This window comes from Cloeon dipterum, chromosome 1, assembly GCF_949628265.1.
Source record: "Cloeon dipterum chromosome 1, ieCloDipt1.1, whole genome shotgun sequence".
In the NCBI taxonomy this organism is placed as follows: Eukaryota; Metazoa; Arthropoda; class Insecta; order Ephemeroptera; family Baetidae; genus Cloeon; species Cloeon dipterum.
The window spans coordinates 3,880,029-3,902,102 of NC_088786.1; the positions used below are offsets into that span (position 1 = coordinate 3,880,029).

The following is a 22,074-nucleotide window of genomic DNA, read 5'->3' on the forward strand; positions in this document are numbered from 1 at the left end:
TTTTCACAAATTATTCATCAATACTTTTGGTGTTTGAATAATATTTCTACCTCTTTTAGGCTCAAAGAAAAATTGCAGAAATATTATCAACGAGAGCATCACAAAATTCGAAATAAATTTGCTCACCTGAGAAAACACCGACCATAGCCTGCGGCAAAACGTCTGAGGACTGATCAGAAAACTGGACTAAAAGCAGCCGAGCGTCGAAAATGATTTACAGCTGCTCTAGAGTGCATGCATCATCACGCCCATATTTTATTTCACACTGCAGGCTGAAAAAACTAATGGATCCCATTAATGGACTCTAAATTAGAAAATTGATGCATAGATCAAAAGCGAAGTTAGGTGATGATTTTACACCTTTGTTTACTTCGCTAGTATTTTAGACACATGGCTCTAAGAAATATAAAATTTATAATTTTGCTAATGAGGGCTCAACTGCAAAACACCATAAAATAAATAATTTAAATTATTTCAGCAGAAGTGAGCTCATTAGCGTAATAAGGTAAGGTATGATGACGAAATTCGAGGATGACTGGACGACACGCCAATTAGGTGCTGAATAAATTCTTGAGCGGGGCATTATCCTGTTTTTCCCCTTGTTGGCTGATTGTGAGACAAACATAATTTGCTTAATTGGAAGGGCTCAATCCACAAGAAGTACGGTGAACGCATATATTTAACTTGTTTTATTGTTTTGTTTCCTTGCTTGTTTTATATGTATATTTTTCAACGCCGTAATCCATGAAATCATTTTTTCTCGAGTGAAGAAAACGAGTGTCACGAATATTTTTTACTTGTGAGGTAAAGTAATATAATATTTTATTGCATACAATATATTCATGAGATGTTTTAGTACTCTGGTAGCTAAATGATTTTAAGGGCCTCTGAAACTTGAGAAGCTTATTAAAACTAACCCAGAAAATTTATTTTGTGGCAAAAGATTAATCGATTTTCAAAATTTTGTTCATGCTTCGCTCTGATCTTGAAAATAATAACTATTCAGGAAACGTTTATTAGATATAACGGATTTTAGTATTTTTTTAAACAAAATTTTAGGTGGAATTCTATGAACTAATTTCGACAGCTTTAAACTATTAGCCACTATTAAACTAAATGTTATCTCACAATTAAATTGAGAGAACAATCAGAGCAGAGTTTACTTTAGGCAATGAGGAATTTTTAGGCAGTTTCGACGTTAATAATTTTCTTGAAGGTTATATAGCGATAAAGGTATGCCCATAATAAGAACTATTTATAAGATATAATTTTTATTGACTGGAATTTTGTATCCATTAAAAACAGGAATAGTTCCAATCTTAAATATCGGCTCTCTTTAATTTCCATAGAAACATTTTCCCCAGTTTCCCAAACTGTATGCGTTGAATAAAATAATGCAATCCCTCCCTTTGCTAGGATGCAATTTTATTGTTATAATAAAGCAGCCCATTCAACGAACCAAAAAATTATCGCATCTGTGTTAACTCACATCTGGCCAAAGGCATTCCGCTTTGAGATCACCCATATCAGGTGTGCTAACAGATTTTATTTATTCATCTGTAGGCACACCAGCATCGCTCCAAAGCTGCGTTCGATTCCCACTCTTGGGTAGCAAGGCTGCATAGGCCAGGTCGCGTCGGAAGTAAAAAAAAGCGGTGGCGAGCGAAACTGTGTTACTTTTTGATTTGGCAGAAGAAGGGTTGCAACAGCATCTTGCTGAGGCTGCGGCGAGTGGGGGGCCGGCAACATTGAGCCAAGTTCGGCAGGAACCACCTTTTGGGTATCCTCCTCTCGCACGCTGCCCTTGCGCGTATAATTTGTATGATGACTCCGGTGACTTCATTTCTCCGTTGATCGCCACCCAACCAACATGGGTCCCAAAATTGTGATTCTCGTCTTTGTTCTGGTGAGTTATTTTTTTTAATCATTTTCATTTGGTTGCTGAAAGTGCCCAACTTACCAATCTCATTCTATTTTCCAGTTCAATTTCTTCTTTGCTAATTATTTTTAGTAAAAAACTGTAAAAATTATCCATCAAGGCTTGTTGCTCCTTCTGATATTTTTTTAAAAAAAATGTCACAAAATTACAATTAAAGCCAGATCAGCTATAAGGCTCTTATTTCTTTTGAATTATCAGTTTTAATTTTTATTTCTAGGGAAGTTTTCTAGTCCCTGGCTTTTACTGCAGAAGCTTCGCGGATATAATCAAGGGCATGCCTGATAAATTCGAAGAATCGGAGCAAAGTCGGGCTCTGGGATTGTCAGCGCCGAAGCAGTCGACGCCAAGGTAATGCGTTTCCCATTCTGCGAATATGACGAAAAAAGAGTTGCCACGATGCTTTTGTTGAACTGGTGTGACTGCCCGAGCGCGCACCGCTGCGGCATCATTATATCTGGATTTCGCTGTTAAATACTTATGACTTTTTAGTGAGTGATCGCGCCTCGTTTAATTTTACCAATTACCACTAATTATCAGTAATTTCCAATTACATTTAAAGACTATTATGTGGTTCATCACCTCATAAACTAACAGGCAATTTATTAAAGAAAAAAAGAGACAAATAAGAAAAGGAAAATGATATGTATCTTTTTAGATCTAGAATGTACTTACAAGATGTGACTGCATTCGCCACTTCTCAGGCTGAGTAATTAGCCTGAGAGAGTCAGCATACAGGTTAACCTGCCTAACCAATTTATGATTACAAGTTGAAAACTTGTATACTGTTGAATTTCGTATCAAGCTGGCGCGCTACACTTCAGGGCATTAAAAATAATGTACATGCTGAAACGAGTCTCAACTAAAAAAAAATTGAGCAAAGGTCCTACTATTATCTTTCTTTTATTTACAAGAACATTCTAGAAGAAATTTCTAAAAATAAGGATGTGGTAATTTTCAGAGGTCTTTTGCCTTTCTACATGTTGGCGGAGCACATTCTCGACGCGTACTCAGGCGGCGGCCTTCGCCAAAAGTTCCAAGCCCTGCAGGTAACATAAAAGAGGTTGTGCCACGCAAATCTAATCTAATTGAAATGTGCAGCAATCGTGCGCCGTGCGAGCTCTTGCAGCGGTTATCATACCCGTGTTGCTGGCCATCGTCGCCGCTCTGGCCATCATCGTCCTACAGGTCGTCCACTTGATCCTCGCGGCTCTCGTCCTGGCCACTAACTTCGGCGTAAGTGTCACTTTATTTTGCCGGTGTTGAAAACTTGATTTCGGGCCTCGAAAATAAATAGTCGCTTGGTAGCGATAAATATTTCACTTGCTGCATTAGCACACTGTAAGTTACGGCCTATTACTTTAACAAGATTTTCACATTTAGTTACGACTCATCGAGTCCCTGTTTGAATAGTGTGGTGCAAAAAAATGTATATATATTTTTATACTATAAATTACCATATTTAAATAAATTGCTTTAAACTTTTAGTCTGAAAGGTGTTCTCTGCTTTGAAGATGTAATTATTATTTCCAGTTGCGACTTGCGGGCACACAAACCTTTGGTCTCTTCAGGGTCGCAAATGAAACAGAAGGAGACTACGGGCAATGCAACTCTCAGGTAACCTGAATTTAATCAATCCAGACAAACTGCTTACGTGACTGACTCTTGACTAAATTTTGTTCGCAGCTTCTAAGAATTATAAGACACGACTGCGCCTACCAAGGTAGATTTGACACAAAACTCATTTACAAATCCTGCCAAAACAAAATCTAACATCTCTTCCCTTGACGCTTTTGCATACGTGCTATTTCGCACTAACAAACACCTGACTATGATGCATTTCGAAATTTATCAAACCCTGACAGCTGGATGACTTAACGGATTTCTGATGGGCTCCCAATGTAAAAATCCAAACGCATAGAAAACCGGTCGCTCGCCAAACAAGTTACCAATGTGCAACAGGGAGATCATTCCACTTTCCAAACACCTTATACCCACAAATTCATTTCCCAACCGGTTCTAATGTTTTTTCGTCAATCAAAATGCACACGAAATGTGACTTGCCAGTCCACTCGACTGCCTTTCAAACTTTAATGAATTGTGTCAACAGCGCGAGATATCTCCATGGTGCAGCTCGGCGAAAAGGAATACTATTTCTCCCAGAGCACTATCAAGGTATCCAATCTTTATTTTTAGGTGGAAAATTTGATACTAATGAAATTCTCGTATCCACACTAGATGCGTTGGGAGGATGCTCAGAGTTTCTGCCGCTCTCGTTGCCAACAGCTGTTGAGCATTGAGGACCCAGTGGAGGAAGAAATGATTTTCGGACACATCATGTCCATGGGTATGTATATTAACATGCTTCCTATTGCTTCTATGCAATGTTTTTATTTGCCAACTAAAGAAATTGACATGAAAATTAACAAAAATTCAAATCCCAAGCACAATAAGTCATTTATTGATCGTTTGGGACATTTGAACTTCTGAAGCAGTGCATTCTAGAAAATTCTTTGAAGCAGTGTCTCGCTCCACATTTTAATTTTAATCCAGTCAAGTTTTCACGGTACACATTGATCAACAAACAAAATTATTGTTATTGTTGTTTATTCTTCCTCTACAAGTCATACACGCATATATTCGTATAAAAGCACATAACGACAATGAATTACATAGGGAAGAATGGGCTGACAGACACTAGCATTTAATGCAAAAACGATCAGTACAAATATATCGCGCTGAGCCCTACTATCACTTAATTGTTCACATATTGTTGCAACAAGTGCTCTCTGCAAAGTTTTAATTAATTTTGGCAGCGTAAAAAAGGGGCACAGACCAAACTAAAGACATGGAAAATGTGATTATGAACGGAAATAATAGCAGCATTTATTTATTTTTTAATTGAAAAGTGTATTTAAATAGTACATAATTTCCAATCTATTCACGATAGTATTGGGGTGTAAAATTAAAATGTTTTTAATTATTTGTGAAAATATTTCGAAACTAGTTCTTACTGTTTGATATTTAATTTTAAATTAATTTAAAATCAATGATGCGATGACTATTGAAAGAAAAAATATAGATATTTGGTTTTGAGCGCAATGATTGCAGAAAAAAGAGTAATTTTCACTCATCTGGCTTCAGTCATCTAAAAATTCCTATGAAAGTATCAGTCTGTGGCGAAACAATTAATATGTAAGAGGAAAATCAATGCGAAAGTCTTGAATGTAAGAATTATTTGCTAGAAAATGCCAAACTCACCTGTGGCAGCCAACGAACCACATTTTGGTTGCGAAATATTCTGCAAAAGGAGTGAAAACTGCACTGGTGTGCATATTTATCATAACCTAAGACACGAAATATTACAAAAATTCAGCCTCAAGAGCCTAGATCAATATAATTAAAATTTTATGATGTGCTGGCCGTTCTAACTGACTGCTTTAACGACCAACGACTCTCACTTCCAAGGCACCACACGCGACTGTTGCTTTCATCTTGCGCTGGTCCAGGCAGAGAAAGAGAAAGCGCAGCCCAAAGGCGAAATCGCGCGTGTTTATGTTACATAAGCAAAAATTTATGCTAGAGACGGCGAATTTAATTTAAGAAATGCCAATTTCATCTAATATTCTTTTTGAATAACCAAAAAATATTAATTTAAGAAGAAAAACAAGTTTCAAGCCAAGATAAATTATTTTACATGAATGTTATCAGTGCGGTCAAATATATTATTTTGAAATGTATTAAAAAAAAATAAAAATAGAAGCTCCTAAAATGTAATTTTGGCGAATGATCTCAACAGTTGCGACTGAGAAAAAGTACTTAATTTGTCGTTTTTCTTTAATTTCATGCTCTCTAAAATTAGAACCATTAATTAGACGGGTTTAAAAATTAGTGAACAACATGCATTTTAATTAAATGAAATTAATCTCTCCTTTAATAATTTCAGCTGATGAAAAGGGCGAAATCGAGCCCTTCTGGACGTCTGGCTCGTACAAGGACGGCAAGTACAAGTGGTTGGCGACCAACAGGGACTTCGGCTACATCAACCTGGCGCCACCACGTCAACGAGGCCGCCAAGTGGACTCGAGCTGCGTCGGCATGGCGACGGTGCGCAACGAGACAGCGTGGATCGGCGCCCCTTGCGAGCAGATGAGCCGCTTCGTCTGCGAGAAGCCTCTGCAGCTGGCTTACAGGGACCACTTCCTCTACGAACAGATGAAGGCCGAGGAGGAAGAGGAAGAAGCCGAAGCCGCCGCTATCGCAGCAACGGCGCCAACCACCGAGGCGCCGCCTGAAACAAGCACTTTCCCCATTCCGGCTGCCCTGATCAACGCTCTTCAAGAGATTAGAAAGCGATTCGGTTGATTTGGCGCAAATTTTTGGGCAGGGAGGGTCGGCCAGTAAAAATGTAAGACAGCGCTCACCAATCAGGATGAAAAGATATTTTAAAAATGTACTTCGGTAAATTGGCAGCATCTTGACCAATATTTGAGCGAAAAATAAATTTTCTTGCCTGGGAGCATGAATCCCACGAATTTAAGTGCTGAGTGAATGCAATAGTTCGCACTGTCTGCCGTGTGCTCAATTTTATAGTCACAAACGAAATCATTCAAGTGATTTTTTCATAAAAAAATTACCAAGCACGTTGAGCAATTTTGTTCATACATATATTCTAGTTATGTACCAACTGATTTTAATTTATTAAATGACAAATTTTATTTATTTCTAACACCGCTGCTGGGACGTAAAACTAACACACAAACACTAATCCTAGGAGCATAGTAATTTATTATCTTAATTTATTGTGAAATCAAAATGTACTATGAGAACGATGAATAAAAATAAATAATTTATTCCATAAACAAGTCTTTCATATGTCAACAAAAAATAAAAGAAACCAAAAAAATATAATGGATAACTGCAAAGGCAACCAACAAGTTTGGTCTTGAAATTCTACACCCATCTAATCAGGGGTGTGACCCACTTTGGTAAATACAAAAATACCGTTAATTTGGCATTCAACCCGCATTCTTGACCTTGAACTTTAATGGGAATTTTCGGTCAAACACAAATTTAGAAATGGGAATGCGGTTTTCCGTTGCAAATGGAGCTTGGTGTCATCTCCAGAAGGTAGCAGCAGCTGCCCGTCAATAAATTGATGAAAAATACGTAAATGATTGAATTTTTATTAGAAATCAAATTATTATTTTGAAATTGACGTGCACCACTTGACGTTAGATATTTCCCGGTTTTGGGGTGTTATGAATTTTGCCCTTTTTCGGAACTAATTAAAGCCTCACTGCCCGCCTTTTGGACATCCTCCTTTACTCCCGCCCATGTGCTCGTATAATTTGTACGTTGACCTGGCAGACTGCGTCAGTTCAGCCGTGGCTGCCGTCGAGAGAACATGGGTCTCAAAGTAGCGCTCTTCGCCCTCATTCTGGTGAGTCAAATCTTATTCAGTAGAGTAAAGTAAAGAAGTTCAGATAATTTCTATAGGGAATCTAGTCACAGTTTTTGTTAATTTTTTAGTTTTATTTTTATTTATTTATGACTGCTCTAATTTCTTTTTTATTTAATGCTATTTTTGCTTTTGCAATTCCCTTTACTATTTTATAATATGAAACTCTATGTGTTTCAGGGGAGCTTTTTGGTCCCTGGCTATTATTGCGGAAACTTCGCTGATATTATTCGCGGCTTGCCCGATAAATTTGAAGAGTCGCCGTCAAGCCGCGCGCTGTCATGGCCAGTGCTAAAGCATTCAACACCAAGGTAATAAATTTCGGCCTTTCTAATTTTAGAATTTCCTGATGATATTGGACGGATTCTCGAATATCAGTTTTGAAAATATTTTTGAAACTTAAAATCGATTCCAAAGACCTAATTTTCCTCCTTTTTCTCAGTTAATTCGAAATTTTTATTCTTGACCGACATATAGACGGTTGAAAAATAATTATTTAATTCGAGAAATGATATATTTCAGAGCTCTCTTACCGTTCTACATGATTGCCGAGCACCTTCTCGACACGTTCTCGAACGGCGGTTTGAAGACACAGTTTCTTTCTTTGCAGGTAATGTATTCAGAACTAAAGGAACGAGATGCAAATTTCAATTGATAATTTTCGACAGAAATCGTGTTCTTTGTCGTCCTTGACGGTACTGATCATACCAACGCTTCTGGCCGTCATTGCAGCCGTCGCCATCATCGCCTTGTTAATCCCTAACATCATCCTCACCGTCCTCGCTCTAGTCACCAACCTGGTGAGCATAATATGTATTTTCCGAATGAGAGACGTAAAGCATAAAAAAATGGGGACACGTAGCCGCCGGCGTTGGAGATTGAGTATGAATGGGAGAAGCAAGCTGCTAATGGCTCCCAAGTTACTCGCTGAACAAGTTTTTTGGACTCTGCTTCCAGAAAAGGGCATTCTGCGAACAAGATAAAGGAAAAAATAATGATGTGAACTGAACACACGCAATATACTTAACGACAAAATTCAAAATGATTTATTGCGTGATTGCACCTTCAGTTTGTAAATAAATGTTCCTTCTTGTAAAACATAATTACCCTTTACGCCTGAAGTAGTTATGGTTTCTTCTCGAATTTCGTCTAAAATTAAAAACCTAATTAAAAGCATTTCTCAGTTGATACAAATGCAATTTATTTTTATTCTTTCAGTTGAGACTGACAGGAAAGCAAGGAATTTTCAGAGCTGGAATCAACGAGGAATATGGCAACTGCAACTCTCAGGTAAAGCACAAAATAGAGACAGTACCTGACGTAGCAACTGACAATCTGACACTTGACTCGCTTCTATTCACAGGTTCTCAGACTGATTAAACACGACTGTGCTTATCGAGGTAAATGACACACAACAATTTCACACGATTCTATAGCATTACGACGTGCCTAACACAATAATAAAATTATTAATAATTTTCAGCACGAGACCTCAACATGGTTGCACTTGCAGATAAAGAATATTACTTCTCGCACAGTTCAATCAAAGTAATTACAAATTATTTCGCTTGAGTTGCACATGATTGAAATATCAATTAAATTTAGCTCCGTTGGGATGAGGCACAAGATTTCTGCCGCGCTCGTTGCCAGCAGCTCGTGAGCATTGAGGATCCTTTCGAAGAATCAGAACTGTTCTCTCACTTGAAAAGCATGGGTATGTTCATCTCTTTCAAAAACTACAGATCAGCCAACTAAAAATTGTTTACTGTTATGGTTGTTAATTTTCCCTTTATAAAAAAGAGACTAATAATTTTCATTGAATCAAATCCAGAGACTAATCTCAAAATCATTTTTTCTTTCAGCTGATGAAAGTGGAGAAGTGGAGCCTTTCTGGACGTCCGGCTCGTACAAAAACGGCAAGTACAAGTGGCTGTCGACCGGCAGGGACTTTGGCCACATCAACCTGGCGCCGCCACGTCAACGAGGCCGCCAGGTGGACTCGAGCTGCGTCGGCATGGCGACGGTGCGCAACGAGACGGCGTGGATCGGCGCCCCTTGCGAGCAGATGAGCCGCTTTGTTTGCGAGAAGCCTCTGCAACTGGCTTACAGGGACCACTTCCTCTACGAACAGATGAAGAGGGAAGAGGACGAAAAGAAGCAGCAGGAAGATGAATTGGCAGCTGCAACCACCGAATTGACTCTTGAGGGCAACACCATCCCCATTCCGTCGGCACTCGAAACGAAATTCAACGAGATCAGGCGCAGATACGGCTAGAGATTTAAAGACGGCTTAGGGAATTTCGGCCAGTTCATGTTTTAAGAGAATCTTTTGAGTTGCCTTTGGATGGAGAGAGCTTATGTCACCATGGAGATTATTTTATCAATTTCTGCAAATATCTAGCCTGTTTTTATACTTCCTTCCACAATTAACTCCTATTATTACAATCAAAAGCTGATATATGGGACGTAAACACTAAAACATTTAACCCAAAATCGAGATTAACCATAGGAGCATAGTAATTTATTGTATTTATTTTTGAGCAAATCAAGAGTGATTGTGTAAAACAGAGTGAATAAAAACATTATTGTAATTCAAAAAAGTTTTTAATCAAATCATAGTATCTTTCCTTCATCTCTACTAAAGATGAAAACGCGAAAGAAGAAGTATGCAACCGGTTTCTCACTATTGACATGCGTACTGCCTAAGCTCGAAATTGGCAGTGGTGCTCCTTTGGGAAGAAGCCACTGCTGCAATAATATGGTCTCTTCACCAAACATGACCATAATGATTTGAAAATTTTCAAAATTTCTCACACGAGAAATAAATTTATTTAATTCTTCTAATATAACTGACTTAACCGTAAATTTACTTTACGAAAACACAAATAATTGAAAAGTAACAGTCCAAAAGACAAAGGATAATAAATAATAAACTATATAGTCTAGCATATTTATTTAATGCATCTTGTATAAAATAGCTAGCGTGTTTTATTGTTTTGTGGATAATATCGTGGAGCAGCTTTCCATTGGACCGAAAGAGAGCAGTAGCGACTCTCTCACTTTCTCCCGTCAGTTCTCTCAGCAACCGGTAGATGCCGAACTTCTCTCCATCGCGGTCGTTTAATTCTCTTAGGGGAATCATGTATTTCAATAAGTTCAATGCGATATTTTTAAATACTTTCCTAAACAATAAATTACTTAAAAAAAACAGCCGGCTTTAATAAAGCTTTACTATATATTTCGATTGAACTAATTATGGTTTGGTGTGGAACACAAAATGCGAAAGTTTTATTGCAGATTTCTTCTTTTGAATTAAATTTAAATTCTGAGTGAAAATAAAAACACTTCAAAAGAGTTGTTGTCTTGCAAAGAGTAACTAGGAAATAGTGAAAGAGGTGGAAGGTCTGCCACCCGCTTTGAAGGGCTGTTCAGCGGTGCAGTTTCATTCGTTGTGCATGTGATGTCTCGATTTTTAAGTGTTCGTAACGTCTTTTTAGTCTGGGCAAATTTCAGCTTTCCCTCCTGAGAAAAGTCTTATCAAGTGGCATGACTAAATATTCTTGCAAAGTGGTGAAATTCAATAGTTAATAACGTTTGAATTGAAAAATGTCATTTTGTTTGTCTAACTGTAAGTTATTGTTAAGCCCGAATTTAATCGCTACCGATCCACCGTTGTGCACTCAGTATATATATGCTTAAGACGTCGGCGACATACAATTTTCTTCTCGCTGTCTCGCTCCTCCACTCAACTGACTCAACCCTTCATCTGTAATCATCTATGGAGCAGCGAATATCATTTAAGTTTATAGAGTAAGACGGGCCAGAGTGGATGACAAGATGCTCCTCTCTATGGGCCAAACAGGGCACAAAGCGCGCAGCACAAGGAGGGCAAGCAACAGAAGCGGCGCAGAAGAGATTGCTTTAACCGGATTACAAAGTCCGCTGCAAGAAACGCTTTGACCGCTCACCCAAATGCAATTGCGCCGCCCGCCGCGCCCTATCTTCCCAATCATAAATTCCGCTCGGCTTGTTTCAAGTTTTATAATCCAATAATTCCCTCTGGTGGTGGATTGATTGAAACGGACGACTCTAGCAGCCGGAAAACTGACTGGGAATTCGCATTATCACTATCATCGAGTTGTTTGCTGCTAATTACCACATTATTTGCATGTGCGTCATTAGCGGGGTTTCCGCGTTGCTGGTTGCATAACTCGCTGTTCTCTCTCTGTGTTTGAGTTTTGCCTTCGTGTTTGCGTTTGGATAACCTCGCGGCTTGCCTGTTTGCATTCTCAGTTTATTATTCTGGCTGTGCAGATTTGCGATGGCCCTCATAATTATTGCTCTAGAGTTTCCCGACAGCCACGTAAATTGAGGAAATTAAGTGAGATAAATAATATTTCATGGCAAAGTTTTATTTTCATTGTGGCCATCAATTCAATAATTATTAATCAAACTAAAAATTTTAAAAATGGTCAAATTTAACTAAGAGTATAATTTTGAAAGGGAAAATGAAAAAACAGCCATTTTGGTTTCAGTTTATAAAATCTCATCAGCTGTAAATAATTTACCTCCACGAGAATCTCATACATTTATTTCATCGTTCTGTGGAGCATTTTGCTGTACATAGTCTGACAAAATCAAAAGTGAATAGTCGTGATTAGTTTTAAGTTTAGTTTAGGTGCTATTAATCCTGACAAAAATAGGATTAGAATTTACGAATTTAGAAAAATATGCATATGCAGGCATTTTAATGAGAAAAAATGCTGAATTTTTAGCTCGTGATTTTATGCAGGAGAGGAGTTTGGAATTTGTTGCAAGAAATGCGAATGGCGAGGTTTTACTTTTTGGTTGTGCTCAGAAATTAGTGTAGTCGATCGTTTTAAAATTACCTGCAGGGTGAATTTTATTTTTCGGGAATTTGACTGTCACAAATAAGAAAAATGTCAGCTTATTGTTAGTTTAGCAAAAAACTGTGTGTTTTAAATCATATTTGAAATTTTGGACCACTTTCTTCAAATCTCTAAATATTGACACTGTAGGTGGTTCACATTCACATCCACACAGGCCAAACGAATTTAAAAACACGAACGTGAAATCCTATTGCTTTCCTTGTAAGTTTAAAATGCAACATATTATGTATAAATCATGGAAACATTTGCTAACGGTATGCAACAAGAGACCCCTCTGGTCTTTCCTGTGTGCACTTGACACCGGACACTGTCGTGTGTGCAGCCGCTGCGATTTGCATGCAGTCTGATTTTTGATGACGATTGAGAAACTGCAAGAGAGTGTCTCTTTCTGCTCCCACGCTCATAACATTGTATTTGTGTCACGCATCCCACGATGAATCCAGTCACTGTGTAATTCTCAGAATGTGTTTGCAACTAAACTGAGGTGATTTTGAAAAACGGCAGATTGATGGGTGCATTTGCGTGAAACAATTATCAGCCAATTTGTATTAATTGGAAGAAATCCATCAACCTTGCAACATAGTCGTATCCAAGTGCAACATACAAGGCGATATAATATAATCACATGGGCAAAGTATGCAAAGGGTGATTAGGGTTATCTGAGGCTTCACGCACGTACGTACTCTGTCCACAGTTGGCGCTATAAAAAGTACCGCGGAACCTTGGGAGCCACAACAGCGCCGAGCAGATTGCCGCCACTTCAATAAATCTGTCTCGGCTACTTTTCAACAATCGGCAATTTTCCATGTGGTGGCGCGAAAGTAAAGGCGCCGTCGTAAAATTTCTGCAGAATCAACTGGTGTGTGCATTTAATTAATAACTAATTAGCTCGCCGCTCGGCGCAGTGTCTGGCATTATCTGTCGAAGCCTAATTAATTACACTGGCAAATTACTCGCACTTAACCGGCTTGCAGTTAGCTTATTAATTATTTATTTTGAGCACGCCGACTCGCTTCAGCGGCAATGTGCAAGCGCAAGCAAATTTTCAAATATGCATGAGACCGCCGTCACATTTTGTTAGTGTTTATTTTCTATGATGATACAAAAAAATGGTCACTGTTGAACATCGCAAATGCTCGCGCGGGTTCTGTCCTTGGCTTGCACTCTATTCAAAAGAAAGGTAAAAATTTCATTGTGTTCACCAAAGTGGTCGAAATTTTAATTTAATACTTTTGGTACAAAATTAGATTGATTTTTAGCCATTTTTTACTCTTTTAATTTATCGATTGACAGTAAAAAAGCAATACATGCATGCCAAAAAATTTAAAATCACGCTGTAGATGAGAATAATTTTAAAAGTCTTTCAACAAAGAACTGTTTTTTGATTGAATTTTTTTTTTATTAATGATGTATTTAAACGGATTTTAGGATGTCCTGGTATTAACAACAGTTTGGAGCTGAATTTGCCATCTTCGGATGATATATTCAGAGGTGAGCGGTAAATTAAATTTAGCGTCAATTCCCCACCGAAAGTAAGACGTGAATTATGGGTAGCCCTTAATTAAATTCCCATAATTCCCTCTCCGTTCGCTGCTCAAAAGTCATATCAGTAGAAAATTATTCAACACTGTTGTGGGGTATAAAATCTTGAGACATTTCACGCTGTAATAGAGATAAGAGTCTCCACTTTCCTTGTGGCGACGAGATTCAGCGAACACAAGAACGTCTCAAATTATCATTATACTCTGGGTGGGTTTATAATTCTCTCCGCGCATCGTTATTACGTTTCTCTGTCGTCTGCGTGGGGCAGCTCTCCCCCAATGGTATTAAGAACCAGGAAAATTTTAAGCAGAGAAGGAGAGAAAGAAAAGAAATAATGCTTCTCTCATACTGATAGAAATTTTAAATCCAGTTTTGCAACAATAAAAAACTTTTGTAGCGTGCTTAAAGTGATTATATAGAAGTTCGCTATCGATCACTGATTTCACTATTGTAGATGTAAAAATTATAATCTTTTATGCCCGGGTTGAGCTTACTTGATCATGCGGAACGAATAGAAAAATAAATAATAAATAAATTTTCTATTATTGCCAACTGAAATGTTATAACAAAGAGGCAGGACTAAAAAGTCCCATACAACACATTTTTTTCTAAGTAAAGCTGTACAGAAAATTTCTGGAACATCAAAACTAATAGAATTAGAAATAAGCTGAAAATTTCCCAGGTTGCCGTTTAAATTTTTGAAAAAATCGGATTGAAAGTTTGCTTACTTATCAAGCGATGAGCATCAACTGTCTCCTTATTGTAAAATCACGATTTATTTCACAATAATGGGATTTTTTCCTCAACATTCGCACACCATTGAAGAGATCGCGACCAGAGGCATCGTAATCTAGCAAGAAATCATTGGAATCCTGTTTAATTTTCGATAAAGGAGGCAAAATTTGAAATTTTCCTGTTCCTCGGACCTGATGTAATTATTACATATTGTAGAGATAAACTGTTGATAAATCTTACAAATAAATGACTCAATAAACCACTTGCCAAAACCAAAAATGCAAAATGTTCTAAATTTTTAGCCTATAAAGCTCTACTTTAATATTCTCTATGTGCTAACATATCAAATTTTACTTATATATTTTTTTCCTCTTTTTATCCCTGTCCGAGGACCGGGAAGGGCGCGCACTGCACTAGCACGAATTTTGATTGCTAAATAAATCAACATCGGATTTTCCGCCTTCCCTACAGTTTAATACCAACATGTCTTTACTGTGCTTTGGGATTAATTAAGTTTTAGTGATTGTAAATATAAATATTACTTCTTCAGTGTTATTGCAGTATTTTTATACATATTACAGGCACAATGTTTTTGCTCTGACCTGAAATGTAATTTAGAAATCACAATTTTCAATTTGATCAATGTGCCACACAGGGTGATTTCAGGTACACAAGAGGAACGCCGAAGCTCAGCATTTCACGCGTCTTTGAAGTCAAGAGTCGGGATCGCATGTGTTGATCCGCGGAGAGCGAAGTCACACCCCGCTGGCCGTGGCTGGGTGGAGGGCTGCGAATCGCACTTGATGCCCGGCAGGAAGGCAGCCGGTGGCCCTTTGCGCTGCTCTTTCGCTCTCGGTTTCAAGAGTGTGGCCATGCGGAGCTAATTAATATTGCTCGCAGCCGAGTTAACGAGATGTTTAACTAAGCATCATCCCACTCTCTCTCTCTCCCGATTTAAATTCATTAGGGTATGCAAAACCGCGGCCCACCAGCAGCGGCTCGCTTTTTCACCCCTCTCGTACCCCTTTGCTCCCTCCCGCTCCGACTGCATTAATCGAATCTGCCACACCACGGCCGCCGCTTTTGTTCTTTTTGCTCTGCCAGCCGAAATGAGAGCGCCGCCCAGCGCTTTTTCCTGAATAGAAAAGAGCAAGCGTGTCATCGGCGGCGACACGTGTTCCCGTTTGCCAAACACGCACCGCTCGGCTCGCAAATTCTGTACACAGAGGCTGACGCTCGCAAACAAGTGCACTTTGAGAGCGTTTTAATTGAAACAACAATTGCTCCATTAATGAGTCCATTGTGTTTTCCAGGTAGAGTGCAGAAAGCTTGATTATTTGTTTCCATGGAGTTTCCTGAAAAGGCACATTTTTAAGTGCGGAAATCGCGTGAATCTCAATAAAATTATTTGGAACTTTTACAACATTAGACAAAATATTTTTACTTTGACTTGCACGATCATTGCCATTTTAAAATTTCGATTTTTATCTTTTTATTTAATTATTAGATAATTCCAATCATACCTACATATTTAAATTCAGGGGGGCTTATTTAAATCCTAAACTGTACTAAATATTTACTAATTATTGTTAGCGGGAAAACCTTTGAATTTTTTATTTGCGAAGGAATGAAAATCCTTTGGCCATTCATTAGTCGCTGTGCAAAATCAAGTCCACTATTGTCTTTTGGCGCAGAGGACTTCCCAGCAGAGCCATCAGGAAGAATGCCGAAATGTGCCATGTTGGGTTTTCCAAGTAGAGCGGGCTGAAGGTAACGATCCGTGACACGCAGAAGACCATCAAAGAGAGCAGGCAGCACGATTTGAGCATCAGTTGCACGCCTATCACGCAGTTCAGAACCCTTTTGTTCAAAATTGCCAGGTTAAATCATTTTTAAAATTCTCATAAAAACCAACCAAAACAGTCTGTCAAGCATCTCAATCAAGGCACCGCAGGTTGGATGTTTTCCGATCTTTTGGAAATAGTTTTCAGGGATGAATATCGAAATGAACCTGACCGGATAGACGATTAACTTAAATTCAAAATTGATTTATGAATAATATACTGTACCAGCCGACAACTGCCACGAAGAGGACGCTGTTGACAAAATCGTAACCTTGGGTAGTGAATTTTCCTTCGTCGATTAAATAATAGAGATGCTGGCCAAACATCCTCACTGTCAGCCAGGCAGCCGCTTCCGTGAGGTGGATGCACGAGGCACACGCCTGGACAAAGGCCAGGACTCGCAGCAGCAATGATGACTGCAGTTTCTCAGCCAAGCCTAAAAGTTTCAATTTATGAGCATAAATATTCGAGCAGAGCAGTTTCACTTACCAGCTTGTTGCCAATGATTTCTGGTTTTGGCCCCTACGCTGTAACTCATTACAAAGAGCAGAACACGCGTGAAAATTTTGAAAATGGACGAGAATGTTGCAGTTGAAAAAATAACCGGCATTTCCGAAATCCCTGACTAGCACTTCCTGGCAAGAGAAAGGTTTAAACTTTATGAGAAAATATATAGCAATGAAATCTGAACAATTGATGGTTTTTACTTTATTGTTTTTAATTAAAGGCTGACAAAAATTTAATTGTTGGATTTTAAAAACTGTGTTTAATTTTTTGAAAAAGATGGTACTGCAAAACCATGAAAAATCCTTGTTGTCAATGCATGAACTCTTCCTTTTGGATCCAGTTAATTCCAAAATTGATCTAAGCAGCACTTTAAATTTTTTAGAAAAGTGGCTGCAAAGTTAGCAGGCTTTTCAAATGGTGAGGACTGTCTCTTGATATGAAATCCTATTTTATTTCACAACAAAGAGTTACCCTAAAAGGTTTTATACGCTTTTGGACCGATCTCGACTAGGGAGGAATCGAAATCTGCCAAGAAAATAAGGTCAAAACCGGTGTAAATTTTGGAGAAATTTTGAATTTAATGTAGCTAGGTCCTTTTTTATCATTGCAAATTATTTATCGATCAACTGCACAATTGCATCTAAAAATTCAAACTATCACCCTGTATCGATCCACTTTAAATAATTGTAACAACCAACCAGGACCCTAGCAAAAAAGTTCAATTTTGGAGTTACAAAGCCAGAGGAAAACCAAAAATCCGTCAACAAATTGATCCTCGCTGTACAAATTCATGTATATACACCAACCAGCTTGATAGTAATTGTTGTCTAAAATGCATTCATCGTCTGGTTAAAAGCACTGCTACGATCAAAGTGCAATTAAACTACTGCGGTAATGAAATAATTGTTTAGCTGGGAGAGCGGAAGGAAGCGTTTAAATGTCACCCCAGCAGGCAGCTCAGCTATTTTATATTATTGCAGCATAGCGAGAGCGACCGAGAGAGAACAGAACGGGAGGGTGGCGCACGAGAGAGAGAGAGAGAGAGAGAGAGAGAGAGCCTTTTGCGTGTGTATGATTTGTGGCCTCTGGGGGGAGATGTCACGCCGCGTGGAGCCGGGATGAATGAATTCATTACACCAAAGGCCTCTCCTAAATCATGCTGCGCCGCCGCCACTCTATTAAAACCGCGCGCTGCACTAAATCTGGATGTAATTAACGGCCGTTATTACATGGAACAAAAAGAGATAACCCACTCTCGGCAGAGGCGACAGCGCTTTGCATTGCAATGTTGGCCGCACCTCACTCGCTCTGCTTTCGCCTCGGTCGTGCGGCTGAAAACCCCTATTGTCTAAAGTCATTAATTCTAATTTGAAAATCGGTCGAATATCCAAATTGTGTTAAAAAAAAGCATGGGATACCTAGCAGGAATAAATTTTTACCTCGATAAATTGGAGTTTGGTGATGGATTGAGGACGAATTTCATCTGAATACGCAATCAATCGGAACACATATCGAATGATTTGGGAAATTTTGCCTGAGTGAACTTTCGCTATTAAAAGGATTTTATTTAATCCCGCGTGTATGCTGTCGGCCGCGCGCTCTTCCTCCCCGCTCACGTGCACTCAACGCCAGTTATGTTTTCAAATAAATGACCAGATAAAGTTTAGATATCGAATTTGTGCAGTGGCAAGGACAAGGGGATGATTTGCTGCGCGCGTGGATGGCGAGCGAGCACGCATCGACGAGAGCTGGGGAGATTGAAAGAATCGCAGCGAGATTGACAAGCGCTTATGTAGTATGAAATAAGAAGGGGATAACTCCGCTTTTCATTCATATCTCGCAAACTGCCTGGCGTGCGTGTGTGTAACAATTTACTTTTCAACTGGTCGCTCCCCTTGCGCCGTATTTTTTGAGCTATAAAAAGCGGCTCTCGGGCACGACTTGCTCACTTTCGGCTTATCTCCTGCGAGATTTTATTGACTTTCAAAGATAGCATTTTTATGCACCAGGAGACCCGATTCAACCGATTTATATTTATAATTTCAAAAGGAAACTTAACAACTCGTGTGTGTCCCCTGCAACTCCGAAGAAATTTGGCGATCATTTGACACAACATCAATGTTATTGACGCCTGTTTTTTTTTTATTTGTTTTACATGCTCGCAAATTAATAAATTAATAATGTTGTTCAAAACGTTGTGAATATATAAGCGCAGTTTAAATTAAAGACTTCGGAATGGAATTGACTAGTTTTCTTGAGGTGAATTTAAAATGGATTCCTGGTCCTTTTTATTTTATTATTTTTTAATTTTCCTGGAATTTACGATGTGGAATTGCGTTTTTGCAGTGCATTGCTAAATTAATTCTGACTCAAAAAATAGATGATGTGACTTCATCATATGCTGGAGAAGTTAAATTATGTGAGTTAAAATTCTTGTTTGATCCACGCAAGAAAATTAATCCTGTTTGGTAACTTTCTAATGTAAGAGAAAAAAATCTAAATGGAATTGAAAATTTTCGATTTAATTTTTAAATCCAGAATAGAATCTTGATCTCTTTGCACTAAATTTACTATCAAATATAAAATTTACAAGTCTATTCTGTAATTTTCTCATCCTGTCGGCATCATACAAAATTTAATTTAATTCACCAGTTGCATAAACCCTAAGTGTTCGAAGCCGCCAACAGATGGCGCCACCGTAGACTTTCGATTTTAAGGCACTTCCGCTGCGATTTCAGACTCAATCTAGCTACTGTGCATTTTTCAATTAATTTGCTAATTTTTGACGTGCTGAAAACCAAAATCGGTTCCGCCAATCGCCGTAGAATCGTGAAAAACTATTTTTTGAAGTAAAAAAAATCTCTTCCAACGTTTCTACGGCGAATGGCTGAACCGATTTTGGTTTTCAGCACGTCAAAAATTATCAAATTAATTAAAAAAGCAAAATAGCTAGACTGAGTCTGAAATCGCAGCGGAAATGCCTTAAAACCGCTTAAAATAAAATTTTTAAGAAAGTCTGTGGTTGCGCCATCTGTTTGCGGCTTCAATAACTAAGGGTTTATGCAACTGGTCAATTGCGTATGTTTTTTTAATTAAATTTGTAACACTTTAAATTTTATGGATTATATGAAATCCACTCTTAATATTGCACAGTTGTTCTGTTCAAGATATATTCGCAGAGAGCGTGAATTAGAAGAGACGCGCGAGCATTTCCACATCCTAAAGTGATTTGGGTCGAATTATATGCTGTCCCGCTGAGCACGGCCGTCAAGAAGGCTGCCGAGCAGGCGCTTGGCAGGCGTCTTGGCTGCTGTGGCGGGTTGTGAGAGTGCAGAGCAGGGAATACACACAGTAAGAAATTGCACTTGTCGCAATCCATTTGGCCGCCTTCCGTTTCGAGAACCGCGGAAACAAGTGGCCATTTGTCATCGGCGGGGACGCGGAGGAAGTGCCGTGCAATCGATTGAAATAGCCTCAAACCACTTTAATCTATGACTCCACCGTCCTCTTTTCTGCACAATCATCCCCAACAAATCAGGAAAATTACTCTTGTTTAGATGTTTTACGAATTCAGTAAGCAACTACATGCTTGAAATATTTTTCAATATTAAACACAGTCAACAGAAATTGCAAATCTTTTTACTACGATTTTATAATGTACAGCACAGATTGCTCTTTCACAGATAAAACGTTCTTAAAACCAATAAAAATGCGCGGGTACGGATTTGCCGTATATTATTATTGTCATTGGGATATGAACGAGCGAGAGAGTCACAAATACACGTGTTTTTCTGGTGTAATATTTTGCAAAGTGCGACGCATCTTATATTGCTGGGCAAATAAAAGGCCTGCCTGGGAGAGAAGAGAGCAGAGGAGACAGCGCAAAATTAATATCAGAGAGAGAGAGAGAGAGAGAGAGAGAGAGAGAGAGAGAGAGAGAGAGAGAGAGAGAGAGAGAGAGAGAGAGAGAGAGAGAGAGAGAGAGAGAGCTTGTGGGAAAAGCTTTTCTCTGTCAACAGTACAGCTGTGGATATTGCGGCAGGGGAGGTCCTCCAAGTCTAATCCATTGTCTCCTGATATTCATGAGCTGAAATGACAATTCTCAGCCAAGTCATCAAAATTTCAAGCACCGTTTCTCTCGCAATATTACATCTCGGCAGTCAACAAGGCATTTTATTGCCAAATAATGGGGTGAAGCGTGCAGCGGCTCAGTTATTCACTCTTACGGTCTTTTTGAATAATTGTTCAGTTTATTTGTGTGTATCTTCTCGCGATCAATTCAGTTCTACACTATTGAGAATTCTGACCAATTCTCCAATTTTTGCTGAACGTTTTTCGGTCCGTGACGCAAGTCTTGTGGTTCATAAAATGAAATCTTTAATTTCATGCCCCTGGTAACGGGGCTCTATACACACTCACAAGTCGAGACCGTAGAGTTTATAGGCGAACGCAAAATTTGGCAACATTTGGGGAGCGCCCAAAAGGTGCCCCTATAATTAATTCTACGTTCACCTTCCTGCTATAAATTCGGCTTGCTACGGCGGAACGTACATCCCCATAGAGCTAACTAACTACTAAAACGAACGCTCACTGATCTCTGGCTGTGCAAAAGCCATAAATTAGCGTCCCGATTGCAAAGCAGAGAACACAATTTATGGCTGGCGACTGGAGGCAAGGATTTATTTGCAACATCACAACGCCGGGCGGATGTGGCCCAGTGGAAAAGTTTCCTTACGCAGAATGAATAAATCCTTCCAACTTTTGACAGTCCGGACAACCAAAATGGACGCCGTCGGGCCGGAAAAATTTCTCCGTCTCTCCACAGCAGTGGTAATTAAATTTGCAGAGTAAACTTCCGGCCGAGACGTCGCGCGGCCGAGATGCATCCAGAGCTGGAAGCTGATGCTGGCTCGGAGGATGAGTTTGGCACGCGCGAGCCGACGTCATGTATGAAGTATTGATTTCCAATACATATCAATGCCAATGCATTCGCTCGCCGCCGCCGTAATTTATGGCACACGCCAACTGCCAGGCTTCCTCAACAGGAGGTTCGACCAAATCTCATTACCTTTTATTGTCATCCCACACGTTATCTCCAAGGCATAATTGGGCATGAAATGCAGCGCAATAGGGCGCCGG

At 39.0% G+C, this 22,074-nt stretch overlaps 2 protein-coding genes across 2 annotated transcripts; both read left to right on the forward strand.

The window, feature by feature from the left end:
- Positions 1–1,746: 1,746 nt before the first annotated feature.
- Positions 1,747–6,801, forward strand: LOC135948420 (uncharacterized). Its single transcript, XM_065497658.1, has 9 exons — positions 1,747–1,906; positions 2,157–2,287; positions 2,898–2,985; positions 3,038–3,172; positions 3,470–3,553; positions 3,623–3,659; positions 4,047–4,111; positions 4,175–4,283; positions 5,883–6,801. Exons 1-9 carry the CDS (start codon positions 1,871–1,873, stop codon positions 6,299–6,301), a joined length of 1,104 nt encoding a protein of 367 aa, XP_065353730.1. The 5' UTR covers positions 1,747–1,870; the 3' UTR covers positions 6,302–6,801.
- Positions 6,802–7,266: 465 nt separating this feature from the next.
- On the forward strand, positions 7,267–9,997 carry LOC135948642 (uncharacterized). The gene is made up of 9 exons (XM_065498015.1): positions 7,267–7,379; positions 7,578–7,708; positions 7,920–8,007; positions 8,066–8,197; positions 8,616–8,687; positions 8,761–8,797; positions 8,881–8,945; positions 9,003–9,111; positions 9,260–9,997. The coding sequence occupies exons 1-9, from the start codon at positions 7,344–7,346 to the stop codon at positions 9,670–9,672; spliced, it is 1,083 nt and encodes a 360-aa protein (XP_065354087.1). The 5' UTR covers positions 7,267–7,343; the 3' UTR covers positions 9,673–9,997.
- Positions 9,998–22,074: the final 12,077 nt, after the last annotated feature.

What these genes read in the sequence shown, in the direction of transcription:
- LOC135948420 (XM_065497658.1), top strand. Translation starts at nt 1,871, where the DNA reads ATGGGTCCCAAAATTGTGATTCTCGTCTTTGTTCTG. An exon ending in TGATTCTCGTCTTTGTTCTG is followed by an intron (nt 1,907 to 2,156) that starts GTGAGTTATTTT and finishes TTTTATTTCTAG; the next exon opens with GGAAGTTTTCTAGTCCCTGG. An exon ending in CGGACACATCATGTCCATGG is followed by an intron (nt 4,284 to 5,882) that starts GTATGTATATTA and finishes TAATAATTTCAG; the next exon opens with CTGATGAAAAGGGCGAAATC.
- LOC135948642 (XM_065498015.1), top strand. Translation starts at nt 7,344, where the DNA reads ATGGGTCTCAAAGTAGCGCTCTTCGCCCTCATTCTG. An exon ending in ACACGACTGTGCTTATCGAG is followed by an intron (nt 8,798 to 8,880) that starts GTAAATGACACA and finishes AATAATTTTCAG; the next exon opens with CACGAGACCTCAACATGGTT. An exon ending in CTCTCACTTGAAAAGCATGG is followed by an intron (nt 9,112 to 9,259) that starts GTATGTTCATCT and finishes TTTTTCTTTCAG; the next exon opens with CTGATGAAAGTGGAGAAGTG.